General features: G+C 48.5%; 8 protein-coding genes across 8 annotated transcripts; 3 read left to right on the top strand and 5 right to left on the bottom strand.

Annotated features, from left to right (window-relative positions):
- Positions 1-8: 8 nt before the first annotated feature.
- KD926_004928 (uncharacterized protein) lies at positions 9-590 on the bottom strand (the record flags this gene model as incomplete). The annotated part of the gene is made up of 4 exons (XM_053098263.1): positions 9-86; positions 136-362; positions 422-480; positions 544-590. The coding sequence occupies 4 exons, from the start codon at positions 588-590 to the stop codon at positions 9-11; spliced, it is 411 nt and encodes a 136-aa protein (XP_052957843.1).
- Positions 591-1,105: 515 nt separating this feature from the next.
- Positions 1,106-2,446, bottom strand: KD926_004927 (replication factor C subunit 5; the record flags this gene model as incomplete). The annotated part of the gene is made up of 6 exons (XM_053098262.1): positions 1,106-1,130; positions 1,184-1,239; positions 1,291-1,389; positions 1,442-1,610; positions 1,670-2,292; positions 2,360-2,446. The coding sequence occupies 6 exons, from the start codon at positions 2,444-2,446 to the stop codon at positions 1,106-1,108; spliced, it is 1,059 nt and encodes a 352-aa protein (XP_052957842.1).
- Positions 2,447-3,056: 610 nt separating this feature from the next.
- KD926_004926 (cytochrome c oxidase assembly protein) lies at positions 3,057-3,982 on the bottom strand (the record flags this gene model as incomplete). Its single annotated transcript, XM_053098261.1, has 4 exons — positions 3,057-3,100; positions 3,156-3,597; positions 3,667-3,736; positions 3,789-3,982. The coding sequence occupies 4 exons, from the start codon at positions 3,980-3,982 to the stop codon at positions 3,057-3,059; spliced, it is 750 nt and encodes a 249-aa protein (XP_052957841.1).
- A 1,122-nt stretch (positions 3,983-5,104) lies between these two features.
- KD926_004925 (uncharacterized protein) lies at positions 5,105-6,264 on the bottom strand (the record flags this gene model as incomplete). The annotated part of the gene is made up of 4 exons (XM_053098260.1): positions 5,105-5,222; positions 5,278-5,837; positions 5,983-6,094; positions 6,209-6,264. 4 exons carry the CDS (start codon positions 6,262-6,264, stop codon positions 5,105-5,107), a joined length of 846 nt encoding a protein of 281 aa, XP_052957840.1.
- Positions 6,265-7,837: 1,573 nt separating this feature from the next.
- Positions 7,838-9,217, top strand: KD926_004924 (basic helix-loop-helix domain-containing protein; the record flags this gene model as incomplete). Its single annotated transcript, XM_053098258.1, has 1 exon — positions 7,838-9,217. The coding sequence occupies one exon, from the start codon at positions 7,838-7,840 to the stop codon at positions 9,215-9,217; it is 1,380 nt and encodes a 459-aa protein (XP_052957839.1).
- A 738-nt stretch (positions 9,218-9,955) lies between these two features.
- Positions 9,956-10,943, top strand: KD926_004923 (uncharacterized protein; the record flags this gene model as incomplete). The annotated part of the gene is made up of 5 exons (XM_053098257.1): positions 9,956-10,215; positions 10,282-10,366; positions 10,416-10,580; positions 10,633-10,740; positions 10,791-10,943. The coding sequence occupies 5 exons, from the start codon at positions 9,956-9,958 to the stop codon at positions 10,941-10,943; spliced, it is 771 nt and encodes a 256-aa protein (XP_052957838.1).
- A 916-nt stretch (positions 10,944-11,859) lies between these two features.
- Positions 11,860-18,144, top strand: acuM (gluconeogenesis transcription factor RDS2; the record flags this gene model as incomplete). Its single annotated transcript, XM_053098256.1, has 19 exons — positions 11,860-12,208; positions 12,361-12,780; positions 12,838-13,598; positions 13,661-13,857; positions 13,914-13,957; positions 14,480-14,719; positions 14,770-14,823; positions 14,979-15,121; positions 15,181-15,436; positions 15,489-15,562; positions 15,609-15,696; positions 15,948-16,173; positions 16,388-16,533; positions 16,578-16,758; positions 16,807-16,907; positions 16,968-17,116; positions 17,176-17,310; positions 17,389-17,661; positions 17,743-18,144. The coding sequence occupies 19 exons, from the start codon at positions 11,860-11,862 to the stop codon at positions 18,142-18,144; spliced, it is 4,239 nt and encodes a 1,412-aa protein (XP_052957837.1).
- A 621-nt stretch (positions 18,145-18,765) lies between these two features.
- On the bottom strand, positions 18,766-22,077 carry KD926_004921 (WD40 repeat domain-containing protein; the record flags this gene model as incomplete). Its single annotated transcript, XM_053098255.1, has 4 exons — positions 18,766-20,263; positions 20,323-21,153; positions 21,210-21,481; positions 21,535-22,077. The coding sequence occupies 4 exons, from the start codon at positions 22,075-22,077 to the stop codon at positions 18,766-18,768; spliced, it is 3,144 nt and encodes a 1,047-aa protein (XP_052957836.1).
- Between the last annotated feature and the right edge of the window lie 899 nt (positions 22,078-22,976).

Genomic DNA, 22,976 nt, shown 5'->3' with positions numbered 1-22,976 from the left:
TATACCTTTTATGCCCCCACCCCGGAACCAGGGCCATATCCTTGCTCCCTCCTATTCGCTGCCTCGGCGTCACCTCCGGTCTCGGGCTTCAGGTCTTGTGTATAATATTTTCAGCTTTGGATTCTCTTTGCGTACTTTTAATCGCAGATGTCGAATGTTTTCATCCACGGATTTCAATAGAAAGAAAGTATGATCGACTGTACCTTTGTCTGTGTATCCCGAAGAACCGGCAGTGGCTTCTCCCAGTGCCAACTTCCTTGCCTGCTCGGCGTCTTCTCTCCTGTCTTCCTTTTCCTTCAGTTCAGAATCATCACTGCTGTACGAAACTCCCGGCTTCTGGGTTGTCGTATGCGCAGAGTTGCCTAAGATTAAATTAGCTTCAAGAGCCTATTTCCCGCATCCACGTTTCGTTGAAGCATACCACCCAGTTGCCCGGTCTGCTTCGCTGGAGTCACTGTGTATTCCCGGATGGATTCGTATCTTTTATCCGAAGGCCTATTAGCTCAAGTATGCACAGTTTGAGAGAACAGAAGGATAACGTACTGGGTGCTTTCGCCACCGGGCTGGATATCTACGAGCTGGTCGGACATGATGGGTAGGTATTGAATGGGTAACAAAGAAGAAAGTAAACGGCAATCAAAATGCGAACAGAATAATCGATTTCTCTTTAAAAGAATTAAAGAATTATTGAATAAATAGGCGCAGGTAGTCTGTTTGCGTCGGAAGGAGGGCGAGTCTTCCATTTAAAATGGAGGAGGCACCTAATGACGTATCTCTCCCTCATGCTCGAGCAAGTTATGGCGGGACCCAACCTCCATTGTCCTGGGATACTACAACTGGAAATGATGGCCATGGTTAATTAGCGGTGTATTGATTGAAATCAAGCTAATTATACATTAAAGCATATACCCCGTGTGTCATTGCTATGGATCGTGTTTCTAGAAATGTACTTATGTTGAACTTTACTGTCTACTAACAGAGCACACTCATGCTAATCCCAGGCTTAGCTTTAAGATACTACCTAACAAATGCCATAACCGCTTTTAAATAAAGAATACTATTTGTATTGTACAATGCTCATCAATCATCGATTATCTATCTGAGATTAAAAGTCCATACCCATCAAGTAACTGTATCTTGGTGTTAGATGCCGGCTCTCAGGGTAATAGAGAAGATGACGAACCTTTCATAAATACGCATAAATTTGGCAACAAACGCTTCAAGGTGGAAGATAACTTTCTGTATGACTCGTTAGCTCCGGGAAAGTTAGAGTCGTCGGGGTCATCATACGCTGCCTTGCTTGATTCTGTGCTCATAAAACGCCGACCACTTGATCACGTCGGGCTTCAGCGCGTCATCAACCTTCGCAATGAGTTTGAACGTGAGTGTCTACGAATTTGTTAGTATGAACGACTAGCATGGGCTCTCGAGGTGGCCATACCTTGATAATGGTAGTAGGCGGTATGCAATGCGTCAACAGGTCATACAACCGCGCGCGAACCTGCAACAATCTAGCAGGTGACCGCTCAGCCAGAATTTCGTCGGCAGTCAAGGAAATGAGGGCTTCCCAGTCAGGCGGGGGAACGGGCGTATTATCCGTCACTTTCTCGCTACATTTAGATAAGATGTTAGAGATGCGCTTTTCTCCGTCTTCTTGTAGTAAGCTTACCTTTGAGCATAGACGGCCTCGAACATAAGTAGCGCCCGGCGAAGATTTCGTTGACTGTCTTTCGCTATCCTCTTGTTCAACCCACTTGCCTCAGGCCATCCTTCCCTCTTACCCGCATTAGTCAAGACAGAACATATTTGCTCTTCTGTTGGCGCGGCAACCCTAACCAGCAGGGTTCGCGAGCGAATGGGGGCAATGATGTTAGAAGTGCTGTTAGCCAGCAAAATCAACCGCATATTAGGACTGTATTTCTCCATGGTCCGTCTCAGAGCTGCTTGTGCATCGCGAGTAAGATGATCCGCCTCGTTGATCACGACGACCTTGAACCGCTGCTTCGCCGAGAGATCGACCTGTTGGGTCTGCGCGATCTCCTTTAGAAGTTCTTGGACAACGACGCGGTCATAGTTGCCGACGTCAGACGGCGTGATCTCAAGGTGATAGATGGAAGAGACGATGTTGAATTCCAGTTTCCGATTACTCGTCGTCTGGAAGACTCGGGCGTCGATCTTGATCTTTTCGACTCCGGGACCGTACAATTCCTTCAGCGTTGCGATCACACGGGTTTTCTTGCCCGCGCCGGAGGGTCCATAGACGAGGAGGTGAGGGAAGTCTCCGCTTTGAGCCTAATAGTGAGACAATCATGAGAAATGTTCTTCCTGTCATGAATTGGTAATAATGGCTTTTACTCACTAGGGACTTTAAGCGTGCGGACAGATCGTGGTGGTACGAGAGAGCGTCCAAAGAGCGCGGGCGCAGCTTGTCAACTAGAAGAGCCATTTTGGTAACTTGCAGTCCGGCTGTGATCTAATCAACGAGCTTCACTTCTGTTGACCACTGGACAATAACTCGAGCGTTCGGGATAGCTTCGATTGAATGTAGACGCGTCGGTTCGTGACGCGCGAGCTTAATTGATGATCCGTGCACGGGGATACTGACTAATCTTACCCAGGAGCCAATGATGGCCGCCCATTTGGGCACATACAAAACGAAACTAGGATAGCTTTCCGCATGATGATAGTAAATTGAAAAAGCGAAAGATAATGAACAAAATAATCCTAGCCCGGTGTTTGTAATATTTACATTCATGAATTGATATAATACAAGTATCTCTCGAGGGAGCAGGTCCCAGAGAAGATGGTACAGTACAGTTTAGTTATGTTTTTAGAGAGGAGATTCGAGCTTCCTCGCTGAGGTTAAACCGTCCCAATGCAGAGGGACTTGAGCCTGGAAGATTCCCAGACCTGCCAGGTAATCGCCTCTAAATGATGCCATATGTTCGACACACCACTTTCACGGGCACTTTCTAGAGCGCCATGGCATTGAGGGCCGAGTCCGGTGCTTATGCATGTTCGATGTAGAGCTGTCCGTCCAGTTGATGCAATCAGCTCTACGCCATAGGCTTCAGAACGCCGTTGTCGTCGTATCGCGCTTCTATTTTGCTGTTAGTATACTGTTCAAGTTGCCTTCTGTTAGTTGGGAATCTTACTGAAGAAAGTATACGAGAGCGTAATGGTATCGATCCCCTGCATTGTCGGATCCTTTGCGAAATCAGGGTCGATGAAGAAGAACACCGGCATGTCCACAGATTCTCCAGCATTTAACTTCTGTTCTTCGAAGCAGAAGCATTGGATCTTGCTGAAGTATGGGGCGACTTGCCCGGGCGTGACACTATATGTCGCAACTCCGATAATATCCGCAGGACCCTTGTTCGTCGCAGTGTAGAAAGCCAATGCCGTTTCACCGGGGAGAACTCGAACTTCTCGCTGCTGTGGCGTAAATTTCCAGGGAAGGACGTCCGAAACTGAGCCATTGAATGTAATTCGAAGACGGCGGGAGTCCGTCACAGGCTTTACGCGATCCGCGGTATCGCCGTCTCCTGAACGGTGAGTGAGGATGGGCTGACCACCCCAGCCAGTCTGCTGACAGATCTGTAGAAGCAAAACCGTTAGTTTCCGTTGTTATCTGAGCGAGTTCATGGTGCGGGGATTAGCACTAACCATCTTGTAGAGAGGGACAGAACCATAAGCGAGGGCAACCGTTCCCAGAATGAGACTCGCGGCATAATACCTGCCATTGGGATTAGAGGAGTCCAAGTGGAATAGCAAGAGTCTGGTATTACATTGTAGATGCATTTCGCTCTCGTGATTGGGGGGTATTGAACGGCGCGGAGGCGGCATTTTTCTTCAAAAGTGGATTATGACTGAAATACCTCCTCCCAAGGTCAAGCCCTTTGGATGTATTGCATAGAGACGGTTTGAAGCCCGTTGCGGGCGACGAAAACCGGCCCCATGAGGAAATTGGACGGGCGAACATGGTTATAGATTAATGACTTGCGGATGCAAGTCGGAGTACTCGGCTGATCACTTCGTCCGGGACAAGATATAGCAAACACGTGATCCGGTCTTGGCGCCAACGCTAGCGATAAGGGGACAACCAAAGTCATCATTGAAAGCTTGACTCTATTGATGAGACAACTGTTCTAATTAGGAATCTGGATTTACTTGAATCTACTACCTTGTGTGGATTCTGGAGATGGCGTGGAATTGGAAAATTTAGGTCATAACAAGGGTTCATCATTAGTATTGGTGTGTAGTATATTATGGAGTATGTGGTAATACAGATTCCGTCAGATGCAACATTCGACATTCTATGACTCCAAGGAGATAAGCGTGAATGAAGTAGAACTAACATGTTATAATGCCGCAAATGCTACTTCAAAACGCTGGTTGCAATCTTCCCGAAGACACCTCGAACCAAGCTGGGCCGCTCTTGAAGGCAAGTTAGAAGGATGGCAGCACTGATAGTAAATGTGGCGCGTTCTCGGTATTGATACTAGATAAAACCCAGAGATATTAGAATTGATCCAAGACCCAAGAGCAATTGAAGAAGTTGCACGAAAGCCAAAAACCCAGACGGGAGGACAGGACGCCGTATGGGGAGCGTAGTTATTGCTTGCTTTGGAGTGCTTAGGACAATTCAACTTTACCTTCTGATCATAATATCTTGGCAGCACAGTGGCTGCAGCTCTGGGTGCCACAAATAAGGCAATTTCCTGGCGTTTTCGGGCGTTCTCCACGAGTATACTCCAGCCACACATAAGACATCCGGCACCGACACATAACCCGGAGTCCCACATCAAAGGTGTTACCGTTCCCTTGTCAAAGATCCTGGGTCCAAGTCGGGTTCGAGCGAGGCAGACCGAATAATAAAAGATGCTCACAAAGGAGGCAAGAAAAGAAGACGATCGCAAGGCATCGGAAATAGCTCGATACATTGCTGACTTTGATTTAATATTCCGAAGGCGAAAAGCGATTTGAAGGGGTATGTAAGTTGCACAAGCAAACTTAAAGGTTCGAATAAATCGATGTGCGGCATGTTTCTCACAGCTAGGACCACAGCCCATATGCACCATTTCACACGGTATGGGGATTGTCTTCATTGGGTCTCCCCATTCCACAGGCCAGGAATATTCTTCGCACATGGGTTGGAGAAGAGGAGCTTGGCCCGTGTCTTTCCCATAGACGAAGGTCCCTCTTCTGGCTCGGCGAAGCGCCTCGATTAGGCGATTGTCTACCTTTGCGGCTTCTCCAATCCATTTCCCGTAAGACCTTGGTAGCCGCTCAGGCATATAAAACCATGCCCACATCACTATTGCGGCGCTGGCTGCAAATAAACCTGCATCAGTCAATTGAGGCGCAAAAGCCTCCACGAGAGTCCAGTGACCTTGTTGCTTGCGTCGTAGTCGCCATCGCGCCCACGCCATACAGGCCATTGAATCCACCGCTCTAGTAAGACTGAAGAGAGTAAGATCCATTGTCCTACCGGCAAGTTGAGGATGACCATGAGCTGCGGGTTTACCGTCATGTTTCCCGGAAACATTCTTTATCCCTGCACCATTGTGGCGTTCCTCGAAATGACTTGGTAATGCAATGGGCTTCTTATTGAGGAGTCCAAAGGTGAACCAAGCGGAAACCAAGGTAGCAATAAACCGGATCAACCGCAGAGATTTCGCTGAATTAAGGGTGGCAGCCCGTGAGCCAAGAGCACGACTCGCACGCTGCAAAATGTGAAGGCATAGATGCGGCAAAATGCTGGAGCCCCCAACAAGAAGCCCGCAGAATGTTGGGAAGCTCTCTAGTCTTAATGAGTTTCTCAAGACCAAAGACAGCTGCACCATAACGTTAGCCGGTCAAATCTACCGCTTGTGCACTTCCAATAAAGACCCAATAATACTGATACATGGTTGTGACAAGGGTAGTAGTCTTTAAGACCGAGCCCAATGCATGGTTATTCAAAGAAAGATCAAGACATACCTCTTTGAGTTTCTGCTTATGATCCAATTCATTTTTCCAGAGGCGTTGTAACCATGATATAATCCTGGGTGCAGTTGAGGATATGTGCCCTAATGCATAAGCGCGCAGAATTCTGCAACAATGGCAAATCAAGCATGTCAGTACTCCTTCAATCATAGACTTGGCGGTGTAACATGGCTTGATGTTCTAGACTGCATGAAAGATGGGTAGAATAGCTGATACTTACGGCTTTAAAGCTTGGATGTTGACCTGAGTTCTGCGAGGAAGTCCTGCAGAGTCCATGATTTTAAAATGCTGCTACTTCATGACCACGCTCTTAGATGCAAAGCATTTCGAGAGATAAACAAACAAACACCCTACAGGGCAGTGTCAGGAATCGCTGCAGGTTAACGGACGATCAAGCATAGTAGGCCCTTATTCACATATAAACATACGTTTTTGGAGGTTTTGGATGGCCAGCATGAACGGACAGATTTAGGAAGTCCCCGGCAAAAATGATATAACAGCAATGTCATGCAAGTCTGGCAGCATTACAGAACAAGGAGACGGCTAATACAGACAGGGACTAACTGCGTAGAGAGCACTCGGGTCTGCCTGGCAGTCTGCAAGCAACGCAAAGACCAAGCGGTCCGCGGTTCCAGCAAGTGAGCAGGAATCTTTTGTGCGATCTTCCGTGGAGCCGTACACAACCGTGCGACCTAAAATTCGACCTCGGCCCTAGAGGACACGAAGAAAGCGGTTTGGTAAGCCCGGTTCAGGGGTAGGAACTAAACAGTTGGTTGACGATCCTCCGTATGTCAGAGTCTCAAACTCGGGGTTTTGTTGATGACGCCCGTGGAAACAACCCTGCGACTTCCAGTCAGGTACAGCTTTGTGGGGCATCAAAAAGGCAAATTAATTAAACAGGAATTTAGAGCAATAATCGGACGTACTGTCATCCACCTTGACAAGCCTAAGGACGGAGTACTCCGTCCGTGTACTGTGGTGGTAGGCAAGGGGTTTTCAGAGAGTTTTACAGAGAAGAGAGAGAAGTAGTACTAGAAGGAGGAGGGAAAAGAGGCATAGATAAAAAGAAAAAAAGAAAAAAGGGTGTCCCTCTTGCTCATCTGTTGAGCTGGACGGACCTGTACCTAGGGAAGCCAGGGTATGCAGCGGGCAGCCAGGCAAATTAATCGATCGGACTTGGAAATTGGACCGAGAGCCTCCGATCCCTTCCTAACCCGATTTTACTATACTGAGACCGTCGCTGCCGGGAGTGGGTAGGTATTTTTCGTATTGGCGTTACGTCACGCGACCTCCGCTGCAGCGCGAGGTTTTCAGCATGTGATCGACTCGAAAAGACCGAACGGTTTCCATGCTCGCTCTCTCTCGCTCCACCATTTGCTATCTACAACCTCGTCACTTTCCCTCTCTTTCTAGCTCATATGAGCCCGAAGTGGAGTTACTGATCACTCACTCCTCTCCATGCACTTTCTAGGCGATAAATTAACACCCCATGTTCTGGACGTCTGACTGACTTTCAAATCGCATCCACTTGTATCCTTCTGCTCCGCAGGAACCAATCCATATCGAGAGAAAAAGAGCCCGTTATTCCCCACGCACAACCTAGCCGTCTACCCCGGTTTAGCTTTTCGCGATTTCGAATCGTACTATTGTCAGATTTCCGCTTCTCACGGAGATCAAATATCCTGCCTGTCCGCCCAAGAAAAAAGGCATGTCCTCGTCGACCTACTCCGTGTTGCTCTCGACGATCGAGTAGCAAAACCTTCTTGAAGCTTTGGCCTATCCTCGAACCGTCGTCGCTCCTTTCTCTATATTACTCCGATCATGAACATGAACGGATCCGAGGCCCAAAATGGGCGAAACACTCCCCAACCTGGCCCATTCGGTTGTATGTGCCTCTAGCTCAAACGCAGAGTTTTGCCTATCTCTAATCAGTCTTTCCTTCTCCCCAGATTCTTTCCTTTCGCCCATGGATACTCCTTATGAGCCCGCGCCTGCGCCGCCCCCAGGCCCGGCTCTACTTGACGACCAGGAATCTAACATGCTGGATAACTTTTTCACCAATATGAATTCCAATCAGTTCAGCAATGAATTCTGGCTCCATGGCAACCACAGCAAACCTTTTGGCTCTACCAACTTCGAATGGTCAACTGAAATGCCCCCGACGTTCGAAGGCTCCACGACTTCACTCTCCCAACCTTCGGCCCCTCATCATAGCCTAGAGAAGCCCGGGTTTGGTGGGATGCCGAACAGTATGGGGACGAGCTCTGACATATTTGCGGCCGCTTCCATGCTCTATCACAATGGGATTCACGGGACCGAGTTCAACGCTGGTGTTGGAAACCATCCTTTCCCCGCTTTTTCGGACGTGGAATACGGCAATATGAGGTCGAACAGTGGCGGGAAAGCCGAACAACACAGTGGCCACATGCCCTCCAAGCCGGTTCCATCGCGTCCACGCGTACCAAGTGGTTTTCACACGTCCGAGATGCTTTTTGATGTCCGAGAGCCGATATCTGTTGAGCAACAAGCCGTTGCGAAAGTACGGCCTCTTCATTGGGGCTCCGACATCAGTTTTATGGACCAAGGATACGTGGCACCACCCGATCAACCAAATGAGGAAGAACAAACAAAGGAGCTACTCGGTCATCTGGATTGTTTCGAGCGACAGAGCAGTGCTGCCAACACCAGGGCACCTAGCCCAGAGCGGACCCTGGATGGCCAAGGTGCTTCCTGGACGGGATCAAATGCCGCGGGGCAGCTCAGCGATCTACGGAGGGAGTATAGAGATGAGGATCCCTCGCAACCGAAAAAGAAACAAAGGACATTAGTCAAGGAAGAGGAGGACGATGAGAATTCGGACATCGACAGTTCAAAACCAAAGTCAAGGAGATCAAGGGCTTCAAGCTACAATAAATCCAGGAGGATGTCCAGTGGCGCGATTCGCAAATCAAGGCTCCAGGAAAGCGCAAAGGCTGCACGAGAGAATTTGACGGAAGAGCAGAAAAGAAGCAACCATATCCTCTCAGAGCAAAAACGCAGGAATCTCATCCGGCAAGGCTTTGACGACCTGTGCACGCTTGTACCTGGATTAAGAGGCGGCGGGTTCAGCAAAAGTGCAATGCTTACGCAGGCAGCTGACTGGCTGGAGGAGGTTCTGCGTGGGAATGAAATTCTCAAGGCACAGCTATCCGAGTTAAAGACTATGAATGGCTTGGTCATCCCGATGTGATTTTTGCATTCTAACGAGACCACGATGTGATATTTCTGTTTCCCACGACGCAAGGCATGCGCTCACTCGCAGTCTGTTTTAAATCCAAGCAATTCAGCGATTCGACGGGGTGAAATCTCCGTGTTTGGGGTTGCGGGCGTTCCTTTTGGTGAACATGGGTTGAAGTTACGAGATCCTCTACTGGACGGAATCCTGATCATCTCCATGACATCCGCTCATTCATGTTTACTCTGCATATGTTGTTTTTAGCACCACAATACCCTTTCTGGTTCAATCTCTGATGAACAGGTATCTTTTAATTAAAATAATGAGCGAGATAGAGAATGCCTCTAGTGAAATATATTCCCATAAAAGTGGCCTCCCTGAATGTTTGGTTCAATCTGTGTTACTTCTGAACGAACTCCACCTTTGTGTGTGAATATAAACCCCAACTCTGTAAAATAGCTACATAAGTGAATGAGATGAGAACTGTGGAAGTCCAGTTGCTGTCCGACACCCCGCAAAGTCCCAAAGTGGCTTAGCGCCATTTGTTATTTGGTTGGCATGTGACGGTCACTGTCCGGAGAGTTCGACCATCGCGTTTTCAGTATTTGTTTACGCCAACAATCTCAACTGTTACTCCATTCGGCACTTACTTTTTTTAGCTGAACTTGTCCTTGAACACGATTGCCTTGCACTCCTTTCCGACTCTCTATTCTACTTATTAAACCCACCTGCCGACTGCCCGACAAAACCGCAATGCCCCCTAAGAGGAAGCGTGCCAATGATGGTCAAAACGCCGATGACGGCGCGCGCAACAAGCGATATGCCTATATGAAGCCCCAAGTTCGCCAGGTCTCAGAGAAAACCATCAAATCCAAGTGGTCCACGCTCCCAGAGCCCGCTCAAGACAAGGTCCGGGACATGTTTCGCTCCCTTGAGCGCCCGGTCATAGTGCGACACCAAAATGAGCGCAGGCGCATTGAAGCGCAAGCGGCCGTCCAGGTTGTGGTGAAAAAGTGAGTCGCTCCGACCGAGCGCGCCTACAGTATTGCTTGGATTTCGCTGACATTTGCTGTCTGAAGTCTAGGAAAGCGGTTACCTAGAATGCCATTCCCGCCAATTGCCAAAGATTCGGTTTTCGAATATGAGGCGGCGCTGAAAGAACACGTACGCTGCCCCTATTCACACCGACATAAAACGGTACTGACTTGCTCAGTCTTCCTTAGAGGCCAATTTGGCCACGGTGAAGGATAGTACGGAACTTCTGAAGGCCGAGGCCGACCGAGAAGAAGCTTTACTTGCAAAGGAGAAAAAGCAACTCCAGGAGATGGAGAAGAACGCCAAGCGAGCGGAAATGGAGACGAAGCGACAAATGAAAAATGTGAGGACAATCTCCAAGTCTGGTATAGAAAATGACGGCTAACTTTTCCCAGGAACATCCCGTCCTACGCAAATTGAACGATGCCCCTAGCACGGAGCACCGGATACTAGCGGATCTCAAAATTGCCGGCGAGAAGAACCCTCAGCTAACATTTGATGGGGTATGGCTTGACCTTCTATTTGGACTTCGGGGTACTGACACATTTGCCAGCTTGAGGATGATCCTGATACATTCGACCTGTTGAAACAACTAAGCGGCCACCTGAACTCAATCCAAAATAATATCACGCCCCTAAACGGACTTGCGGATGCAATCACCCGATCGCAAATCGCCCTGAGCCTGACCTCTATGCCCCAAGACTGAGCAATCTCAAACCGCAGGCGAAAGGTCAGAAAGCAGACAAATTAAGGGGATCGCGAATATCCCAGGTCTCTGGGCAACAAATCAATCCGACCCGAACGCACCCGCATGCGTGGAGTGCGACCGCCGTACAACCGGATGTGCCATTACTATCGAAGAAGCCGGGAACAGTAACAAGCATCATCTATTGCTACCGCTCTACGCAGTGGCAATGACAGGTAGCAGCCAAGACCAGGTCTCGTCTGTTAAGATACTGGGGGTTCCTGCTGCCGACAACATGCCACCCGCAAGTAGTCTTACTGGCTCCCACCGGTCGCTAGGTTCGAGTATGGTCAGTTAGATCTTAGAGCATGCAGCGCGAGAAGAAGGCCAAGAGCCAGGCGTTTGTCATGCGCGTGAAGGAAACGTGGCTGTGTATGAAAAGGGCAGGGCGTGTTGGGATCTCTCTAAAAGGCAAACTAGACCCATGCAAATACGTGGAAACACGAGTAATAATAGCCAACCAGTTGCTAAGTGATTTGCTCCGTGTAATTTGAAAGTCTCCCAGTAGTCCAGGTAGAATGGAGGTGTACATAGTGCCCGAGGTAACTAGAGTCGTGGCACATGGCGTTGGCCTAGCGATTTCCCCAAATGCGGAGGAGCTCGGGAAAAGAGGGCGGCCGCCCGGCGTCAAGTCCCGCTCTCGGCGGGGAAACCCAACCCTGAGAGAATCGATCGCATGCGCGCCTATCCTCATTTTCAATTTCCCGCGGCACCTCCAACGGCGCATACCTGCTACAAATGACCTCCATCCCTATTCCGCACTGAGTCTCGGTCTATGTCTGCAGCTTACCACCCGCCCGGTTTCTTTCGTGTTTCAATCGACTCCCACCCCAGCAGCGAGCCGGACTCTGCGCAACCACTTTGCGCCTAGCGATCGATGACCGAGAAAAGCGCGCATACGGCCACGAGCCCCGACCAACCATCGAGTAATGGTACGACAGAGCAATTAAAACTCAATATGTCTGAAGGAGAAAGAATGAGGCGGGATTCCAGCGCAAGAGACAGCGTGCAAACCTCCCCAGTGTCCAAGCCTGAGAACGGCGCTGCGGCTTCCTCCAGTCCGAAGAAGCGTCGCAAAGTTAACCACGGTAAGCAAACCGCTTTGCCAATGCTTTATTACAAGGATGATGGCAGCGGCTCCTCGCATTTGCTCCATTACAGCTGTCCGGACCTCGTTGCTAACGAAGTTGCTCATGCCTGCAGCGTGCGTCTACTGTCGACGATCGGTAAGTCATTATAACTATTACCGCTTCCCTGATTTCCCTCGTACTGTCTTCTCGCGGGAATATTCCTTTTTTTACTCGCGAAAGATTCGCACCAGAAGAATTTTTCTGAGGACTAATTTGCTGACGGGATGGTACTTGTTCACGTGGCACAGCATATGACTTGCGACTTGGTACGACCTTTCTGAACTCTACCCCTACAGCTCATGCGTGTGAAACGTATCGCAAACCGGCTTTCAGAAGATTAGTTGCTGACTTGTTTTGGTTTGGGGAACTAAAGGAGCGACCCTGCACCCGATGTATAAAACGCAATATCGGCCACCTGTGTCATGATGAGCCAAGGGAACCTACGAAGCGGTCTCGGAGTGACCAAGAACCTTCATTAGCGGACGACGACGGCTCTTCAAACAATGAATATCCGACCGTTATGCACCCAATGCCTCGAAGCGTCGATATTCAAGATGCTGCTGGCCAGCAAATGTCCACCCATGGACTTTCATCCTCGTCTGTGAATCCAGTGCAGCATGGTAACATCCCGGATTCTTCAAGACAAGGACTTGGGAACCCCCAGCAGAGTAAGCTTGCACAGTGATACTTCGATTTCCTAACCGTTTGCTGACACAATGAGGTAGTCCTTGGTTACAATGACTGGGTTCCAGGGCAAAGCCAATTCCAAGACATGCACACGTTCCATCCTTCGTACATGTTCAATGCACACGAAGTAACGAATGAATACAACCTTCTTGGGGACTTCCTGAGCAATAGTCTATTGGATGATGGAGCCATGTTCCAAAACGATGATCTACACGGGATATATTCTGACCCAACGTTGATCAACTCCATGGCTACGCTCGGCGGTGGCTCCAATGCAACCCTCCTTCGACAAGCCCAGCCTGCTCAGCCGGCCCCCAGCCAGCAAACCCAGGGAGAACCCATCCAGCAAGGCCCCAGTGCCGTAGTGGGCAATGACAAAGCCAGGGAGACGTATTATATGACTGCTGCCGATCCTTCGGGCTCTGATCCTCCTGAAGAGCGAATGAACAAACTCCTCAAAGCCAAGTACGATGCAGGTCTTCTGCGACCTTTCAACTATGTGAAGGGTTATGCGAGGCTGAATCAGTACATGGAAAAGCATCTGCAACAACCCTCACGCCAGAAGATTCTTCGGCAACTAGACAAATTCCGGCCCAAGTTTCGAGAGAGGATGCAGAGTCTTACTGATATCGAACTGATTCTGGTGGAAATGTGGTTCGAACGAAGCTTAATGGAATATGATCGTGTTTTCGCCAGTATGGCTATCCCTGCCTGTTGCTGGAGACGAACGGGCGAAATCTTCCGAGGAAACAAGGAAATGGCGGAATTGATCGGTGTTCCGATTGAGAACCTGAGAGACGTGAGTTTCCTGATAGGTACCTTCTACTTGTTACGTTAGACTAATATGCCAATGTGCCACAGGGCAAGCTGGCTATTCATGAAATAATCGTGGAGGATCAGCTTGTCAGCTACTGGGAAAAGTTTGGAGCGATTGCATTCGACAATACCCAGAAAGCTATGCTTACTAGCTGCACCTTGAAAAATCCCGACTCCAACTCTCCTGGTGATGGCATTCCATGCTGTTTCTCATTTACAATACGAAGAGATAACCACAATATGTCAGTTTTCCCCCGTCGGATTACATGTCAATTGAATCATGCTAACAAATTTTCAGCCCGTCACTCATTATCGGGAATTTCTTGCCATCTCGACGAAAGAGTAAATGATCATATGGGCTCAAAAATCGTTCTATCGGCGCTATCAGATTTCTGGGAATTATTTGTTTCTTTGCATGGGAAATTAGAAGATATTTTCATGTGCTTTTTGCCCACGCTTCGATTTTATCGTTGAAAATTGTGGATATACATTTCTATCGGTTTGTACTGTTAAAGAATATTGTAGAGTGAGGCCCTCCGAAGCATACCTAGAATCCTCGCTCCCACCTGATCGCTATGTTTGATGGATTTGGCTAGCCTGGTCAGGTGGACGGTTCTCAACTTTGCCTCCCTCTCAACCTGTAGTCGGCGCAATAAAGCTCACCTCCTGGTATCCTGACAAGCTCTCCGGATCATGAAAATTGATCCGGAACCCAAAGGCTATCAACAAGCCACTCGTCTTATCATGGATCCGACACATCCAGACATCTCACGAGCAGAGGCCATCATAGGTAAAGCCTTCGTCCCAGAGAGCACCAGACTTGTGGCAGCATTTTCTCCTTCTAACTTCTTAAATTACCATAAGAATTTGCTAGAGAAGCTCAGACTAGGCTTTCTGAAAAATATGACTTCAATGAGGCTCTCGACCACGATGCCCTCCGTAACCTCGACAATTTCATCGACGATATCCATTCGCCTGGTGGAGCGGTCCCGCATGCCCTTCGTCATCAAATGGACCACGAAGGTGTTGAACTGTGGAACATATGTGTGCATCAAAAGTTACATCTTGAAGACAATAGTAGGGACATGATGCTGGTTTGCAAGAGTATTGAGACATAGACGACGATATTCCTGAGCTTTACTGAATCAGCGCAGTGAAATGCTTCGCTTACTTGATGATCGAAAGTGTGGCTTCTAGACAGGGTGCAGGTAAGTTACGCTTTTCAAAAGGGTATAATGAAGAGCTAATCCTTGGTAGGAAGCTTTCGAGCTCTGAAGGTAGCTTTGAACACAGCCAAGGCGTGTGCGGGTATCCCCACCCCCCAACTCTCTCGCTCATTACTAAGGCTAAGATCGCATTCCAGAAACAGGGCAATTCGATTTGAGCCAGAGAATAATTGAGACCATAGCCGTGAGGCTAGATGACCTTGAGAAATCGATTACCCAACACGAATATCCCCAGCTACAATCCGTCACTGTTGAGTATTACATGCTTCGTACATACCTGGTTAGCAAACCAACGAGTCTTTCTGGAGGATATATAGTTTGACTGATAGAATGCACTAGTCTTGGTGCCGAGGGAGGCCCGATATAGCAGATCATCTGTTCTCAAAGATACCGGCAGCACACATTGACAAGAACCAAAGATGTGTGCTAGACGTATGCTATAAAGTTGGCAACCTAGCGCTCTTATCCCATGAATATCATGCGGCTGTAATGTGGCTAGGAAGGGCTTTGAAGGCATATGAGCAGTTGAGTAATGGTTCACAAGAGCCCGACACAATCTTGGAGGAAAAGAACCTGCTTGTCACACATGCTTTTGGTAGGTTGCTTTAATAGATCTCTCGCCAGGGCAACAATGCTTACTAGAACAGTGCGAGCTTGCCTCTATCACGACAACCTGGAATCCATGGAGCCTTTCAATAAAGCCCTCGAATCATTACGAAGCGTGAGATTGAACACATTATTTGCGTCCTACTCTAATAACTGAACAGAGACACGGCGATACGTTTGCTGTTCATACCCTACAATTAGAGGCGCTCAGCGCCGAAGAAAGCCTCGATAGCCAAAGTTACTTGCAGAGTGAGTGCTACAGCGTGGCATACGCACAAACGGAAGACTGATAGAAAAACTCCAGTCGTTCAATCTGCCTTCAAGACAATGGAGCATAAACATGCCCGTTTGAACATGTGAAAATCTGTAACCTAATATAAAGGGTAGTTAATTCTAACCAAGAAAACAGACTCTTGTGCTATATCCAAAATCTGAGAAACTCAAAGTGGGTTCCTATATTATCTTGTTATTTCCCGCCAGACTGACACATAGTAGCGCAGAATGCTATGTTCAGGCACTAAAGCAGCTTCTTAACGAGATGCTTGTTTCTCCCGCAGAAAGGAACTTGATTGAACCTATATTTATTCGGCTGATCTGGACGTTGACGGATGCGAGTGTCGAGGTCCAACATAACCTTGATATTTTCCAGGATGCGTCGAAAAGGCTCACCGAAACTCTGGGCTCTTTGAGTGAGGATGCGACACATGCGGCTTTGATTGTAATGTTGTAACATTCTAACTCGATGGTATGTGCTTATAAAGATACAGCTGGTCTGGAAGTATGTCGACCTCAAAATATCCACCGATGATGCTTCGACTGCCGAAAGATGGTGCTCCTTTGCTCTTGAGCAACCGATCTTTCAAATATCTATAGAGACCCGCGGGATATTGCTGAGGTCAGTGCTCGTTATATTTGCTTACCTCAATCTAATACAAGTTAGAAAATTGATCATCTGTGCTTTGAGTAATTCGGTCACCTCCACATTGCATAGCATCTTCAACAAAATGCCAACCCAATGCCAGCAATCTCCATCCACCTTACATCTCATGTACAAGTTTGCTCTTTCACGAGGGAACATCTCTGAAGGTATGTTTTTGTCTCTTGTATGTGCCATATCTGACAGGTTAAAGCATCCGTGTACCTCAATTCCCTCTGTGAACAGGGAGATCAGGCAGACGTCTATCTTTTTCCGTGCATAGGCGAGGCGATACAAATCAGTCAAAGTCTACACGCAGTCAAGATATTCGAGCGAATACTCGCAAGCCTAGACTCTAGCTGCTTCAAGGCATTGAGCCTCAAGGATCTGTTCCAGTATGATACACCCCCCCCCTTATCCCGCTAGAGAATGCCTGCTAAAAGCTGCTTCATACCGGTACTCCGTCTTTTGACCAATATTGAGGCATGTGACCAGGATGAAGAAAATCACATATTCCAGCAGACCGTGTCCATTTTTGAGGCCGGTACGTTTCGTTTACAATTGATTTACCGAGCTTAGGTCACTCTAACATTGAGAATGCCAGCTCTCAAAGAAGCCCAAAGACAAGACAAAGCCCAGTTCTCATCCATCCAACTAAAGTGGCTCTCTCACAAGAGTTACAATACCGCATTGCGATTCCACGAACATTCCCAACCGAAGTCAGCATTGCAGCTACTAGGTATATCTATCAAGGTGAACCAGCTCTCTCACTACCCCCAAACATAGAAACCACAAGGCACCAACATATCCAGCTCGCCGAAATACACCAACAAACCCTACCACCAGAAGGCCAGCTCAATGCACGCCAACACGTTCTTCTCTGCAACTTCCTCCTCGCACTTATAACAGCATCCAAAGCCCGCAAAGCAAAGACTAACCCCCAAAAGGTCAGCTCAGCCCATTCTTTCCTCCTACCTTTCTCCAACAAATCAAAAACTTATAAGAGTCAAATCTAACCCACCCAGAAAAAACACTACCAAGACCTTCACAATCTCGCAACCCACTTCCACGCCTCCATAAACGACCACAACCCACCCACCAACCAAGAATGGCCCCTCAAGTACCGCACCATCCTATCACTAGACTTCGAAGCCAGCATCTTTCTCCAAAGATGGGATGACGCCACCACTGTGATCGAAAAAGCAGGCCCGATAACCGATGCACAACTCCCATCCATCTTCATGGATTGCGTACTTCGCTCTGATGCCCCGGTGAAAGAGATGGCGAGGTTAGTCAAGGTAGGGCTTTCATCACTCCTTCCTTCCTCTTCTCTCTGCCATTGTTCCTTAAACCAACTGACCTAACCCTCAATGTTTTAGATAGTAATCCGCACCCTCCACACCTCCCCCTCCCCACATCTCAACCCCCAGGACTTCCAAACAGCACTTCCGCGCTACCTCCGAGTCCTGTTCCAGCTCTCCCTTGACGCGAAAGACGACTCGCTCGCTGAATCCGTCCTCGACCAGATCCTTGTTCTTGTCCGGGAAGCGCACGAGTCTTCTCCACCTCCTTCTGGATATCGATACACCTATCCCAATGAAGAGATTCAATGGATGTCAACCGTCGGGTTTAATCGTGCTGTGGACTTTTACCGCACGTCTAGAGACCAGGAGTTTCGGCGATGGGCGGAGAAGGCGATTGGGTTGGCGGAGTTCATAGATGGGGTTCATGCGGGTGAGTTGGGAAAGTTGCTACGGCGTAACTTTGCGAGGTTAATTTGAGGAGTAAAAGGGAGATATTTTCGAGAATGCCAGTAATCAGATTGTGTAAGTAGTTTTATGAGGGTCAATTTGTTTTGGAAGAGGGGCTGAGGTTAACTTGAAAGATTACTAAATCAATGTATTTAGCATTGAACCATGCTGTAACAAAACGGACCTTTTCAGAAATCCGTTCGAAAATGGGGTATCATGTGGAAAGCAGACAAATTTTAATAAAATATGGATGGAGAAGGGACCTCGAAAAGGCAACCATCCCAAAAACAGATATAGAAACAAAGCAAAGGCAGAACGACCGGAAATAAGTGAAGTGAGTGCAATACAGCCAGACGGTTTGTACAAGAAATGCAGAGCAAAAGCCGCACGCGAGTGTTGTGCCCCAGACTCCGTAGATCGCTATTGTACCCAGGGAGGGACGATATCAAAATAAACACCGGAAATGCGAAAAAAGTAATATGCGCTTGAAAGAGAACCATAATGGCCTGGGCTTGTTCCTGTCTGGCATAGAGGAAGTCTTTCCTATAAAGAATGTCCAGACAGTATAATGCAAAGGAAAAATAAAATATAGAACGAGACGAAATCGAAATCAGAAGACGAGTAATGGAATGGAATGGAAAACAGATGGTTTTATCCCGCATTCGCATCAAAAGAATGACTTCTCAGGACCTTCTGTGATTCACGTTGGCCTAGATTCGGGGTTGATGGCATTCGACGTGCCGTTCTATTGGGCATCGGAACCGCTAGCCTTTCGTTTTCTTTTCCGCTGCTATCAGTCTCAGTGTCTGCGCTATCACAGACTTTAGTTCGCGAGGTCAAGACCCGCAGAGTGAGATTCAGTTCCCGCTCAAGCTCTTTTTGAGAGTGAACACTATCTGTAGATCCGTTGAGCTTCTTTCTGTAAGCTCTCAACGTACGGCAAACTTGATCGGTAGATGTATCTAAATTTCCAAAATCATTTCTGTTGGAGCTTCGAGTACGCGTACGCAGTTCGTGAGAGTGGCGAGCAGTGTTACTTGAATGCCTGCTTCTCTTTCCGAACGCGGACTTGGGACTCGAAGGCGAAGGCGATCTGTGTTGTTTCTCAAAGCGATGGCTCGAAGCAGAAGACCGATTGAATGAAGAGTAAGGCGGAGTTGTTGGCAATGAGTGACAGTGCTTCCCAGATGAAGGAGCGAGCGACATCTTTGACAGTTTCCGGGACAGCGGCGGAGAATGTTCGCGCACTGGAGTCGGAGTGCCAGGTATATTTTCTTGGCGATGAAACCCAGCAAGGTCGGTTCGAGACAATAATTTGCGCAGAGGAGGGTTGGAAACAGATAGTTCCTTCGGAGTCGTGTCTTCGTCATTTCGCTCTTGACTCTGCAGCGGCTGCACTGACATGTTCCATATCATAACAATACCATCAATGCCTGAACTAATTATTGTTCGAACAACGGGTTGCTCGGGAGAACATGACTCGCGTTCAAGCAGACAAACGTCACTGACACCCTCTGTATGGCCAAATTCACCGGTAAGAAGAGCTGCCCGATCTATATCATAAACGCGGATCGATTTGTCTGTTCCCGACACCCCAATGAGAAGCCTGGGACTTTGTCCTGGAACTTCCTCGGCAACTGTTAGGGAGCCCATAACGACTGTATCACTGGAGTCGGGGTCGGCAGGGCGAAAAGATTGCAAGAGGCGACCAGTAACCATGTCGTAATGCTGGACATAGCGGTCTATCGTGGATACGACGACAACGTTTGCGTCTTCAGGGGCCAGGGTCATAGAGACTGGAGACGCTTTTAGCGTGATCACTTTTGATACCAGGTACGCAATTTCCGTCGCCCCGTTGTCCTCTCGGGTTACACGATCCCGAACACGGATAGTACGGTCGGCAGAGCCAGAGAGGAGCCTTTCGCCGTCATTGACGAAAAGCAACTGGCTGATTGCTCCAACATGATCATCCATGGTTTGTATTAATTGAAAGTCTTCGTCGGACTTTTGGAAGAGCTGGACCATGCGGTCACGTCCACAACTGGCAATTAAGCAGGAGTCAAAAGCCGAATGCAAAGCAATGTCTGTAATTTCGCCTCCATGTGCTCGAGCTTCATTTGTACAACTCCAAGTTTTGCCATCCATTACCCTAGCGTCATGAGTTAGCAAAAGTCGAGATCCTTCAAAATAGGGGAGTCGCTTTGATACCTTAGGACACCAAACCTATCCCCTGCGACAAAGAGATCCGTGTTCTCTGTCGTACGAAGAACTTTTATTTCGTTTGAAGAGTCCTCGCTAGTCCCAGAAGCCTCTAAAGGGACTGTTTGGGTCGCTCGATTCCTTCCCCGAATGTCCCAGAAGTTCACAGTGCCTTTACATGACCATGTGAAAAAGTCGGCGTCCAGATCGTTTGGCAACTGCAAGGGTCGGACACCCAGTACAGCATCCCTGTACCCAGGGAGAGAATTTGCCGTATGAGCCAGCTCATTTTCATCGTCCAGTGCCTCAATGATGTACACATGGGTTCCCCTTGTAACATCAAGTGTCACCAGGTGCGAGGTGAGATATCCAATACAGCTTATGGCTGGTTTCTTGTCTTGGATTTCTGTTAGGAAGGACGATTCTGAATGGGTTGGCGATGGAGGTGGAAGCGAATTTTGCAAAATGCTCAATGGGACGCTTTGTATTTGCCCGTCACGGCCTCCAATCCAGATGCAGGATCTATCTGAATCGACCGCCAAGGAAGTGATCCCGAAGCCCATGTGCTGAACGAGGGATAACTTCTGAGAACCCTCGTTATCATCGATAAAGCAAAGTGACCCTTTATCTGTGCCTACGACGGCACCAGTATCGGAGACGCTTGCCACGCTAGTAAACGTGCTCTCCGCCAAAGTACCTAGTAAGCAATTTCTCCCTGAAAGTGCCTTTGGAGTAAGATTCGGAGAGCTCGGGGCCGATTCCAGGGTTAAGCGTGATTTCGTAGGTGATCCGGGCCGTGCGTCCGCAAGTCTCCAGACTTTCACATGTCGAACTCCGGCACTAGAAATTGTTTAGTACTAAATGACACTGCCGTGGAATTTCACAGCAATACATACGTGATCAAAGCTTGTCCCATCCAACACATGTCGCGGATGTGAGCAGTACACTTATTGGTCGAATGGAGCTGTGCAGCGCCATTTTTCGGGCTGATCGACCACACAAAAAGAAACCCGTCATTCGCATCCCCCAGCGTCGCTAAGTTCAAGGAATTGGAGCTGAAAGCAAGACTGCGGACTCCGAATGTATGGTCGTTCATAATAGAGAGAGGGACGTCTGAGGGGGCATCCTTTGCCGTTGAAAATATCAGAACTCGCGGGCTATAACCGGTCTGCGACACGTTAACAACTGCTTCTATTCGTCGGAAGAAAATCCATCACTAACCTCCCCAACTGCAAGTAATCTCCCATTCGGACTTATAGAAACACCAGTAACCGCTTTCACTCTTTCTCTCGATGACCAGGGTCGGGGCCCGGCAGTTTCTGCCAAATCGCTCGAAGGAGATACATTGTGGACGCTGGCGCTTGATGTAGGTCTCAGGCTTGATAGAGCTTTCGCACGAGTGTCCGGGGTGGTAGGAGGAGTGGACTGATGGTAGTATGAGGTAACCGGGTTGACGCTGGACACGGAGGGTCGAGCTCTAAAAAAGCGTTGATTCACATTTCCCCCCTCGTCCACCTCTGCCAAAACAGCCGCGGAGCCGGCACAGAACGCAAAAGACTTGCTTTGGTCGTGACTGGAGAATCCATTGGGAGTGGTTGTGGTGGTGCCGATTACCGTCTGGAGAGTTAAAGTACTCTGGTGCAAGGGAGGCTTGCTGGGGGTGCGCGGCGGCGGGCGTAGATTGGGCGAGTTGGAAGGAGTAACTCGGAGGGACGATCCGGGGCCGACTGGCTTGCTTTTCGCGCTTATCGAAGTGTATGCCATTGTTAGCAATGGGTGTTGTCAATCATCCACTGTCTCTTGAGAATAGCGAAGTCTTCATTCGCGTTGATTGAAATGGTTGTAAGGGCGTTGTTTCTGGCCAAGTATGCAGCAAGCTACTTTCATTGCCCACAAGAGGCGTGCGCAAGAAAAGCAAACGGAGGAGGAAGCGGGAAGGAACGAGAAGGTTTCTGATCTATATCTTTATGCAGGCGAGGAATGTTTTGAGCGCGTCAGATCGAGTCGATCCAGTTTGGCGAAAGAGGCGTTTTGCGGTCGGCCGGGCAGATATTAGGAGGGGAAGAGTGTCGGAAATTGCACATGAGAAGACAAAGAAATAAAAGAAAGGAGAGGAGACTGAAAGCTAGGAATAGCAGTAATGAGCGACGGTCGAAATTAACGAGAGAATGTAGGGGAGCGTTTGAGCCGGAATGAAGCAAAGAGTGGACACGGAGCTGTCTATCTATTCATGTACCTTAGCATAAACATGAGCACCAGCATTCCAGAAGGCGGAGAGCCAAAAAAAATGATTGACGAACCTATCTATCTTCGACCCTTGGCGCTGGGATGGAAGGATCTGACATTGGGCAGAAAATAGTCTAAATTAAGTCCGCTTAGCTCGAGACTACTTTAGTAGGGAGTAGCTCAGTAGATCAGCGCAGGAATGGGACTAAAGATCATTTTGCTGGACCGGAATATGATCAAATTCCAACGGCGGGGAGGTAAAGTACTCCGTCAGGGAGTATGCAAGGAGTGCACAAGCAACAGACGAAGGGCAAGAAAGGAGCCCTGATCCCATACCGAGGAGTGCCAGGCATCATGCCAGGGACGGGAGGAAGGAAGAATCGATGAAGTGTTGAGGCGGGTGGATCAGCCTCAGGCCGCCAAGTGGTCCCGCGTCA

The sequence above is a fragment of the Aspergillus affinis genome (assembly GCF_023601865.1).
Source record: "Aspergillus affinis strain CMG 70 chromosome Unknown NODE_23_length_327850_cov_86_924445, whole genome shotgun sequence".
Taxonomy (NCBI): Eukaryota; Fungi; Ascomycota; class Eurotiomycetes; order Eurotiales; family Aspergillaceae; genus Aspergillus; species Aspergillus affinis.
This window is presented reverse-complemented; position numbering and strand designations above follow the sequence as displayed.